General features: G+C 37.8%; 1 protein-coding gene across 1 annotated transcript; it reads right to left on the reverse strand.

Annotated features, from left to right (window-relative positions):
• Positions 1 to 10,097: 10,097 nt before the first annotated feature.
• Positions 10,098 to 11,635, reverse strand: LOC147623259 (acid phosphatase 1-like). Its single transcript, XM_086821357.1, has 3 exons — positions 11,263 to 11,635; positions 10,875 to 11,084; positions 10,098 to 10,466 (listed from the first exon to the last, which is right to left on the reverse strand). The coding sequence occupies exons 1-3, from the start codon at positions 11,628 to 11,630 to the stop codon at positions 10,289 to 10,291; spliced, it is 756 nt and encodes a 251-aa protein (XP_086677483.1). The 5' UTR covers positions 11,631 to 11,635; the 3' UTR covers positions 10,098 to 10,288.
• Positions 11,636 to 11,886: the final 251 nt, after the last annotated feature.

Consider the following 11,886-nt stretch of genomic DNA (forward strand, 5'->3'; position numbering starts at 1 on the left):
CTAGTGCTACGACGGACATTGATGACCCGCCTGGGTGATAGCTTCCCCATCTACACCACTAGCATGGTTGGTGAGATTATGGGTGATATGCGGCCAATGGGATGATAGGCTATGTGACAGTCGTTTTGGATTACTAAAGACTGGCATAGTTATAGCACCAGCTCATTTAGTCGGGTTCACATTATGGACCGACCCTTGTATGTTGTAGTAGTTGAGTACTAACCCATATAGTGTGTACTCTTATCTTTATGTTATGTTGGTTGAGTAGAGAAGAAGAAGATAGAAGAAAATTCAGCTATCTATCTCTCTCTTGTGTCTTGCTCTCTCTTGTGTGTGTGTGTGTTTGCTTGCTAGGGTTTAAAACTCTCCCTCTCCCCCACATTCTCTTTAACACACACACACACACACACACAAAATCAAACCCCAAACACACACACACACTCTCTCTCTCTCTCTTACACACGCTCTATACTTTACAACGAACCAATTTAAAAAAAAACTTTGGCCTAGCCTTTCAAAAATTGGCTTTATTCTACAATTGAGCATTTGAATTGAAAGCTATTTTATGAATTATTGAACTTTTTTTTTGAAATATACGTAGACAGGGGCCACTGAGCGAGCAATCAATGGAGGCTCCTATTGCATGCTCTCCACACCTCACACCCTTTAACCTTGCCCCAAGGCTCTAAAGAAGAAGGAAAAAAAGATAGAGCCTAATTACATGGGCCCAGTATTATCTTCATTTTAGTGTAATTCTATTATCCCTCTATTTTGCCTCTACTTTTGGAAGCTTTGGAGCTTCACAATTCTCCATCCTCTCTTGGAGATTATCCTCCCCAACTTGGTGGCCAAATCTTGCTTTGTGGGCTTCACTTCTTTCTTTAAAGAATCAAGTCAAAATCAAAGGTAAGCCTTAATCCCAAGGTTTTTGACTTGATTCTTTCTTTAAAGAATCAAGTCAAAATCAAAGGTAAGCCTTAATCCCAAGGTTTTTCTATCTTTCTCAATGGTTATCTCCTTCCCAACCCCTCTAATGCTTGGGAAGCTTTCAATAAAATGGTTTTTTTTTAAATCAAGCTTCTTAATGATTCATAATGTTTAAATGGTTTAATACTAATCTTTATGCTTAATTATAGTGTTTTTATTAGTAAATCTCTCTTTTTGGAAAGATTAATCATCTTTATGGTTAGATCCTTATTTAGAAGGATGGTTCTTAATGATAAACTCATTATCTTAAACAAAACTCTAGGCTTGACAAATGGATATGAGAAATGGATATTTAAGAATAATCAAGAGATTTAATCATAATTATGCTTATAATTATAATTATGCTATGTATGCATAATAAAATTTTAGTTTAAAAGAGGAGTTCCTATTACATTTCATAATGAAATTTTAGTTTAAAAGAGTTCTTATTACATTTCATAATTATGGGTCGGCGACTCCAGTGCATAGAGAAGCCTGGAGGTCTCTGAGTACCTGGGACATTCGATGCAGAGGGCAGCGATTGCAAGACTGCTACGCATGGAGAAGGCAACGGTTGCAGGAGTGCTACTATGCAAGGACCCTCCATGCAACTAAAAAACACGACACGTGGCACATGGAGGATTCCCCGTTATATATAATAAGATATAAATATATACATTGGGTCGGCGACTCCAATGCATGGAGAAGCCTAGAGGTCTCTGAGTACCTGGGACATTCGATGCAGAGGGCGGCAATTGCAGGACTGCTACGCTTGGAGAAGGCAACGGTTGCAAGAGTGCTATATATATATATATTGATTTCAAAAAAAAGCTTGCCTGTGTAACTCCTAGTGACTAGTCTCCTTCCTCTAATACTGTCGTAAATCTACGTTCATTATTTCAATCATATTGGCAGATAGCTAAGACAAAAACCCATCAAAAAATCTTGAATGCAAATGGCGTAAGATCCTATGATGGAATCGGTGCTTGAAAAAAAAAACCAATTACACTGCACAGCAGGTGTAATTACAAGTTCAAAATTTAGAAAATACCCCCAAATTTTGAGTGTGAAGGTTTGTTTTTTTAAAGAGGTGCTAGTAATAGAACCTATTAATTTTGTAAAAATTGAGACCTTGAAGCTCTGTCAGATGGAGGGTTTTCCACCTGTAAATGAAAAAGTTTTTTTGTGTATGATGCCATTACACCATGTGATGTTAAAAAAAGGCACGTCGCATAGCAATGTGAGAAATAGTAGCTAAAGGGTACCAATAATAACTAGTCAAGAAACACGAGGTATAGCCTTTGAATGGGACCAGTGTTAGGAAAAAACCATCTTTTAGTGTAATTTTCACGGTTGAAATTGACAAAAACCAGTTATAATTTTACCTAGCCTTGAATTTAAAGGTTCGAATCTTTGAAGTTTTAGTTATAAAAAAAAGTTTGTTTCTGACCTTGAATGGGACTCAGGAGGCGACAAGAAGGTTGATAATTGAGAGTGTGGATCCCCCGCACGGGGCGGGGATCCACACTTGGGGCCTCGCCCGCGGATGTCTAAACGAGAGGCTAGCCTGGGCGGTTCCTCCGAAACCCGAGCCCAGAAAAAACTCCCCTCACCCAGAAGGCACGGGCGATTCCTCCATGGGAAAATATTTATACGGGGAAATTACTCTAACGAGTCAAAGTCTTAACTAGTTAAACTGATCTGACGGAACCTTAAGTCACATGGTCAGATCAATAAGAGACTTGCACTTGGTCCATGGAATCACCGCTTGTTGCCGCTGATCTCCTCCCACAGAACAAGGTCTTCTCGGGATTTAATTGGTCACGAAGTTTTTGTGTTTAGGAACAAGAATTGGTTTACGAAGTTTTTGCTTGATTCAGATCGAGAGATGGACAAGTAGTTTTACTGTCTACCCCTCTCGTAGTCTAACCAAATTCATTCGGTTTAGTTCTAACAAGGATTCCCTTCAAATAAACATCTAGTTTTGGGTAAATATTAATTTAGTGATTTTTCTAATTAAAATATCCAAAGATATTCCTTATGCTATATAATTTCTCGACCTTAATTCATTAGGTAGAATTATGGTGGAAATTCATCTTTTGACACTAAGATTTAATTCAAATCCATTTTTTCTTAAATATCATAAAAATTCTTCTTTTAACTAAATACCAATACCTTTTTTTTGAATAAGCTAAAAAATCCCTCTTTTTCTCATTTAATGAGTTCTCTTTTACCATAAATTAAATCTATCTAAAATTCTTCTTAAAAATTACATAAAAATATGCATTAATTCCATTAAGCTAGAAATTCCACTTTTCTCATTCAAATGATTGAATTCCAAATACGGTAAGAATTCCTCTTTCATCATTTAAATTTATCTATGCAAAAAGATAAATTTAACTAAATTTTCTCTTAGAAATTAAATGAAAATCTCCATTAATTCCTTTACACTAGAAATTCCACTTTTCTCATTTAAATAGTTGAATTCCAATTATGGTGGGAATTCCTCTTTCATCATTTAAATTTATCTATGTAAAAAGATAAATTTAACTAAATTTTCTCTCAAAAATTAAATAAAAATCTCCATTATTTCCTTTACACTAGAAATTCCACTTTTCTCATTTAAATGGTTGAATTCAAATTATGTTGGGAATTTCTCTTTCAACATTTAAATTTATCTATACATAAAAATAAATTTAACTAAAATTCTTCTTTAATTTTTAAATAAAATATCCATTATTTTAGTATTCCAAATTTTTCTCTTTCCTCATTGGGAATACATGGAATTCTATTGTCATGGAAATTTCTCTTTTATCATAAAAATAAATTACTAGAAATTCTTCTTTTTTCTAATTAACTATTTATGTATAAACATAAAAATCGAATGTTCCATGGTTATGATGAGAATTATTCAATTAACCTAGGATGGTTAATCCTAGAATATGGTAGGAAGTCCTCTTTTCATACTATGTATGAAAATGATTTATGTGTTAATTTTTTAGAAATTTTGCCATAGCTCCACTGCTATTATTACTGATAATTTTTAATAATTTTGAAAACATAACGTTTTAGTAATACTATATGATAGAATAACTATTATTTGGATTAATATCCAATTATGGACTTGATTCCTAAGTTTTTCATAAATTAAAATAGCATAAAAGCATTAAAAAGCCACTTCTTTGGTCTCTAATTTGACAAGCATGGAAATTAATTTTAGATTTGAGAATTGCTACATGAGAAGCATCATTTGAATATAGAATAGGTCGTAGAAATGACCATTCTTTGGGGGGGAGAGAGATATGCTTAAAAAACATTTTAATTTATAAGATATGCATAAAAAATATTTTAATTTAAGCATAAATGGAAACTTTATAAGATTTATCACTAAAGTTCATTAGAGAGTTTTAATTACATGAAAGAGCCATTCAATTGAATGCTTCTCAAGCTTGAGAGGGGTTAAGAAGTGAGAAACATTTAGAGATTAAGAAAAAAGACCATAAATCACCCTTTACCTCTTAATTTGCTTGACTCTTTAGTCTATGGAGAGGCCCCCAACCAATAAATTGGTTTATTATGTTGATGAAGACTCCAAGGAAGGTTGAAGAGAGAGAGAAGCCCCAATCTCTTCAATTTGTAGCGGATTTTTAGAGAATAATAGAAAATATACTTATTTTAGAGTAATACCGATATAGTTTATTTCACAGATGAGAATACAAAAGAATGAGGGTCTATTTATAGGTGAGGGAGGCCACTAACTGAGTCCAACTGAGTTCTAGAATTTTCGAGCTTCAGATTTGGTTGAATTTGGACAAGATTTGGACCAGTTTGGCTCCCTTTTTGATTTGGTTTTATCCAGGAGAGAGGAGAGATAAAAATATCCTATTATTTTTTAGTTTAAAACTTCTCCACACATGTGAATTAGGCACCTCCTTGAAGGCTCCCCCTTTCCTTACCAAGGTGTCAAAAATGAATAATTACTCTAAAATATCTCATTTTTTAGTAATATTTCATAATTTTTAACTAATAAATCTTATACTCTTGTCAACTCTTCATCTTATGTGGGCATTTACTCATTTTTGGATATTTCATTTTATTCATTGGATTTATCTCATCCAAACACTTGGATTAATCTTATTGGTCCATAGGAACCTTAATTGGACCATAATCCAAAATTTTCAGAAAATCTTAACCCTTAGGCTAAGGTCTTCTAAATCGTTTTTAATTAATTTCAATTGCACCTTGGAAATTTTTTTTTGATTTTCTATTTTAGGGAAACATATTTGTGATATTTGTAGTTATATATCTAAAAATATCTCAATATTGATTTACCACTCTCTAGAAATTTTTGTTATATTTGTAGGGAAACATATTTGTTATATTTGTAGAAGTTATATATCTAAAAATATCTCAATATTGATTTACCACTCTCTAGAAATTTTTATCTCACTAGGCAAAACAAGAAAAAATAATATTTTCTTGTATTCAAAAACAGGGAATGATTACAAGGGATTGAAGTGAAGGCTTATTCATTATTCAGGCGCGCTGAGGAGAAATCTTACACAGTAGAAGCAATTGTTGTGTACATTATGAATAGGACACTCACTGCAGCTATTCATGGTATGACTCCTGAACATAAGTTTATAGACATAAGACCGGCGGATGTGTCTTCATTGGTTATGCTATGGAGCAAAAAGGTTATAGATGCTATAACCTTACCACTCTTGAGATGCGAGTAAGCAGAGATGTTGTCTTTGATGAGATGAGCAGCAGGCTGGTATGCACCAGTACTACTGAAGGCAACAGAAGATGCAGATGTAAGAAGTGCTGATGTTGCACCACATGTAGAGCATCAATCACATGTGCTAAGTGGACCTGGGGAGTCCTTTAGCAAATGTTAGCCCATGGTCAGGCAGGGCTGAGGAATGATGCAGGTATACATGTATCACGAAAAGGGAAGGAAAAGGTAAATCAACCTTTTGTGCTTGATCTGTCATCAGCAGGTCACTCATATGTGGATGGTGACTCTAGTGGCTCTGAGCAGAGTCTTGATGAGGGGTTTGGCATTCCATCTATGGTTACTCCTAGTGTAAGGAGAACCAAGGTTGTTTTGAGGACACCTGGCAGTGATCTAGGTGTATGCAGGTCTATGAGGGTTAGATACCCTGTTTTGACAGGTTGAGATATGATGGATATATAAGCCATCATTATGCTTACATGGTAAAAGCAATATAGGAGGTTGAGCCCACTTGCTTTGAGTAGGCAATTTGAAATAAGGAATGGGAAGATACCATGGATGAGGAGATGGCAGCATTGGATGCAAATGCAACATGGGAGTTAGTGCCTTTACCTAAGGAAAAGAAGGCATTGGATGTATAAGCACAATGCTGATGGTTCAGGCAAGATTGGTTGCCAAGGGCTGTGCACAGACTTATGGCATAGACTATGAGGAGACATTCAGCCCGGTTGCAAGAATGGCAACTGTGAGAGCAGTCATTGATATGGCTGCAGCAAAGGGTTGGTCTTTACATCAAATGCATGTAAAGAATGCCTTCTTGCATGGTGATTTGCAAAAAGAAGAAGTGTACATGATGTAGCCACCAGGTTATGAGAGTAATGCATATCTATATTTTGTGTGCAGGTTATGTAAAGCCTTGTATGACTTGAAGCAGGCACCCAGACCATGGTCAAACAAGATCAGGGAGTATCTTGTTACCATTGGATTTTAGATATCCAATGTAGATTTTTCACTATATGTGAAAAAAACAGATAGAGGAATCATGCTCTTAGTCATCTATGTGGATGACCTGATTATCACTGGTGATAGTGATGCAAACTTATATAATGTCAGGATGCTTTTGAAGTAGAAGTTTGAGATGAAGGATTTGGGTGAGCTGAGGTATTTCTTAGGCATAGAGATGGTGAGATCACCTCATGGCATTTTGCTATTGCTGCAGAGGCAAGTATGACTTGGACATGCTGTCCAAGTATGGTATGATAGGCTGTAAGCCTATTTCAGTGCCATTGGAGCATAACACAAAGCTTTCCACAGATAGAGATGAGCTTTTGGAGGACCCCACTATATACAGGTGCATAGTGGGTAGTTTGATCTACATGACCATTACAAGGCCAGTGGCACTTGAGCTATGCTATTGGACTTGTGAGTCAGTTTATGCAGGCCCCTAGGAAGCCACTTGGATGTGGCTAGACGGATCCTCAGGTACATAAAGTCCACAGTTGATTATGGACTTTTCTATGAGGCTGGTACAGAGATACAGTTGCATGGGTACACAGATGCTGATTGGGTTGGTAGTATTGCAGACAGGAGATCTACCAGTGGTTTTATGTTCTCATTTGTTGTGAGTTGGGGCAGTGAGAAGCGGCCAACAGTTGCCTTGTCCTACAGAGGCAGAGTACAGGGGTGTTGCTATGGCAGCTTGTGAGGTAGCTTGGTTTCAAAAGCTACTTGGTGACATGGGAGAGCCTATGGATATAGGGCAGTTGTCATATATTGTGACAACATAAGCAGCACGCAGTTGGCCAGTAACCCAGTTTATCATGCTAGAACAAAGCACATTGAGGTGCATAATCACTTTGTGAGAGAGAAGGTTCTAGCAGGAGATGTAGATCTAATATATGTCAGCACAGAGGATCAGGTTGCTGACATCTTCACGAAGGCATTGGGCATAGAGAAGCTCCACAAATTTAGGAGTTTACTTGGAGTGTAGTGTGTGGAGTTGAGCTCAAGGGAGAGTTGTTAAGATATCGAGCTCAACTAGTGCTACGGCGGACATTGATGACCCACCTGGGTGATAGCTTCCGCATCTACACCACTGGCATGGTTGGTGAGATTATGGGTGATATGCGGCCAATGGGATGATAGGCTGTGTAAGAGTCATTTTGGATTACTAAAGATTGGCATAGTTATAGCACCAGCTCATTTAGTCGGGTTTACATTATGGACCGACCCTTGTATGTTGTAGTAGTTAAGTACTAACTCATATAGTGTGTACTCTTATCTTTATGTTATGTTGGTTGAGAAGAGAAGAAGAAGATAGAAGAAAATTCAGATATCTATCTCTCTCTTGTAGGCTTGCTCTCTCTTGTGTCTTGCTCTCGTGTGTGTGTGTTTGCTTGCTAGGGTTTAAAGCTCTCCCTCTAACTTGGTGGCCAAAGCTTACTTTGTGGGCTTCACTTCTTTCTTTAAAGAATCAAGCCAAAATCAAAGGTAAGCCTTAATCCCATGGTTTTTCTATCTTTCTCAATGGTTATCTCCTTCCCAACCCCTCAATGCTTGGGAAGCTTTCAATTAAATGGTTTTTCTATCTTTCTCAATGGTTTTTTTTTAAATCAAGCTTTCTAATGATTCATAATGTTTAAATGGTTTAATACTAATGATTCATAATATTTAAATGATTTAATACTAATCTTTATGCTTAATTATAGTATTTTTATTAGTAAATCTCTCTTTTTGGAAAAATATCCTTATTAGAAGGATGGTTCTTAATGATAAACTCATTATCTTAAACAAAACTCTAGGCTTGACAAGCTAGAGAAAAAGATTAGGTATTTTTATGATTTTAATCTAGTAAAAAATGATGATTAATTTCTTTAAGCTTGTTTATGATTAAGAAAAATCATATTAATTCATTTAAAGTTGAAAGAGGGTTATGCTAACATTTTTGGAAATGAGAAATGGATATTTAAGAATAATCAAGAGATTTAATCGTAATTATGCTTATAATTATAATTATAATTATGCTATCTATGCATAATAAAATTTTAGTTTAAAAGAGGAGTTCCTATTACATTTCATAATTATGGGTCGGCGACTCCAATGCATGGAGAAGCGTGGAGGTCTCTGAGTACCTGGGACATTCGATGCAGAGAGCGGTGATTGTGCAGGACTGCTACGCATGGAGAAGGCAACGGTTTGCAGGAGTGCTACTACGCAGGAACCCTCCATGCAACTAAAAAACACGACACGTGGAGTCTAATATTACCTTAGTTAAGTGGTATGATTAGTTGGGTCATGTTGGACTCAAGTTTGGATGAAAACTACAGGAAGTCTAATGTTATCTTAGTCAAGTGGTATGATTAGTTCGGTCATGTTGGACTCAATTACGAGTGTTTAGGGTAACATGGGCCTATTACCTTAGTCAAGTGGTATAATTAGTTGGGTCATGTTAGACTCAATTTATGTGTGTTTCACTATAGGCGACATGGGCATAGACCATCATTGGGAGCCTATATATAGACCAATAGTGTAGCTCCCTATTCATCATTCACTCATCTACCTTCACTTCTTGTACACCCTTTATTCTCTATGCATGAAATTAAAGTTGTTTCCACTAGAGAACATGGGTATTATAAAATCAATTTTTCATCAACAACGATTTAGTAATACTCCCCTCTAACTTTGTTCATTTGAAAGTTATGCATTGTTTTGCCTATGGAAGAGTTTCTATGTTCACATCATGTATTTATCACATTCTCTAACTTCTTATAGCTAGAAGCAACATGATGCCCTTGCTTATTTTGCCCTTACTTAAATAAGCAAGCACCAAGGCCATTTTGTAAGAATGTATGATCAAGTTACAACTCCACAAATAGTTTGGTTGATGGTGATGCTCATAACATTCCCCTTCTTTTAGTTGTTTTTGTAAGAATCTGTGTGATCAAGTAACAATGCAATAAATAGTTTGTTGGTGCATGCCCATAATTATCCCCCTCTTTTAGTTATTTTTGTAAGAATGCATGATTAGGTAACAGCTCCAAAAATAGCTTGTTCAAGGGTGCCTCTTTTAGCTATTTTTGGAATGTATGATTAAGTAACAAGTCCACAAATAGTTTGTTTGATTGTGCATGCTCATGATAACCCCCCTTTTCTAGTTATTTAGAAGGAATTTGTAATAAGGTTCACATTCATGTGTTGAAAAAATCCTTCATCTATAGCAAGAAATCCATTTGTAAGGTTGTCACTCCCTTCCCTCTCTCTCTCTCTCTCTCTCTCTTTCTCACACACACACACACACACACACACAGAGTTAGATAGTTACAATTCTGTTAGTGGACAATAAGGTTAGTTGTCTCTACAATGTAATGTAAAGGAAGAAAGTGCATTAATTAGATTACAAGAACATAGAAAAACTCTCAATAATTTCTATTTTTGCCTTAGCCTAAGGCCTTACACACAAAGAAATACAAATGCACTCACTATAAATCGAGCGCATTGGGTTGCTTTAAACACATGATTTAACCGTGCATCAATTTTAGTGGGCTAATTATTATGGTTTGCTTGTTGGCAACAACAAGCAAACCATCAACCTATGTAGAACATGGGGTTGGGCAGCTTGAAGACACGGTTGCCAACAGAGTAGCCTGTAATGTCACTCCACTGGTCCCCAATGTTGCCCACTATGATGTAGCCTTGGTCCTCTAGGGCCTTGCGTTTCCCTGACTTGTACAACTCTGCCTTCACACCATGGTCCGCGCTTTGCCTGTTGCAAGTAATTAGCCATACCCCTGTCAACTAATTGTATACATTATTTACCGCCGTCATTAGTGATAGTAATGGCATTGATTTACCTTAGCTGCAAAAGGCTTAAAATTAGCTTATCGGAAGCAAACGAGTAAGGTTTGCTAAGAGAGAGAGGGAGGGGTCATAACCACTCCAGCCATATTTAGTAGCTTAATTTTGACAATTAATAAGGTGAATGTTCGGACCCCAAAAAAAAAAAAAAGGCAATCTTGGTAAGGGGAATCTGACCTTGAGATTTAAGCCCTCCCATAGAGGTCAAGTTCAAGAGATTGTCAAGAGAAAAGAAGCTACTCTTAATAACCTCAGAAGATTAAGCTTCTCAATAAGGAGATTACCTCGGGGGTAAGCTTCTCAATAAGGGGATTACCTCAAGATTAGGCCTTTCCAGCCTTTATAGCCTGCTTTGAGGAGATTCTTAACAGTCAAATTGCGTTGGCTCTCGTCGCGCCCAGTCAAGAAGAACACAGAGTATCCGAGCTCTTTGAGCTTGTAGAAGAGCTTGAGCGATGCAGGGAGAGGGGTGGCAATGCCTTTTTCAACCCAAGCCTCAAATGAGGTGTCATTGAAGGCTTCAGCTCTGCAGGCAAAAGAGGAACAGACGGAGTTATGGGGATAATGAATGTACAGGACGTGTACATATCAACACAACATGGGGCGGTTTCATATTTATCTGAGTGGCCGCTGCCCAAGTGAGAAAGGGACAACAGGCTTGTTTTTTTTTTTTTGGCGGGTTGCTTTCAGGGGGGGAAGCGTACCCGAAACTGTGTTGGGCGTAATAGGCGACAGTGGAGAGGCTGGTGTCGTCGATATCAAAGACCCAAATGTATTTGCCACCATCGCTCGTCTTGTTGTAGGCTTCGGCGTAGGCTATGGCCTGCTGTGTGGCAGCTTCAGAGTCGTCAAGGTAGGCGGAGCCCGTCATGTAGGCCGCCACGTAGGCTTCACACTTTTCCGGCACCTCGGCCCACCCCCTCAGATTGTTCACGTCCACGTTGAAACGCCAGCTATGGCACAGCTGCTCCCTGTGAGAGCCCGCCCATGTGGCGGCAGGCAGCAGAAGCACAGAGGGCAAGACGAAGAAGAAGACGAAGAAGCAGCAGCAGGAGCATAGTGGGGATGCCATGGATGCGCATCACCAACCAACGCTCAAGCTTCTGCTTTTGTAGGCTAGCTTGCCCTTTCGTACGCGCCACACGTGTTGCGTCACCCCACGTCAGTCTCTCCGGGTCTCTTGTCTTTTTGGAGTACACACAGTGCGCACATCATTTTTGGCCGGGTCTCTTGCCTTTTTGAAGTACACACAGGGCGCGGCCTGACGTTGTTATCTGTTGCGAGTCTTGGTCCCGTTCTCTCCTCCATTCAGCAAAAATTCGAACCTT

The sequence above is a fragment of the Cibotium barometz genome, chromosome 27 (genome assembly GCF_041138505.1).
Source record: "Cibotium barometz isolate CiBa-2024 chromosome 27, ASM4113850v1, whole genome shotgun sequence".
Lineage (NCBI taxonomy): Eukaryota > Viridiplantae > Streptophyta > Polypodiopsida > Cyatheales > Cibotiaceae > Cibotium > Cibotium barometz.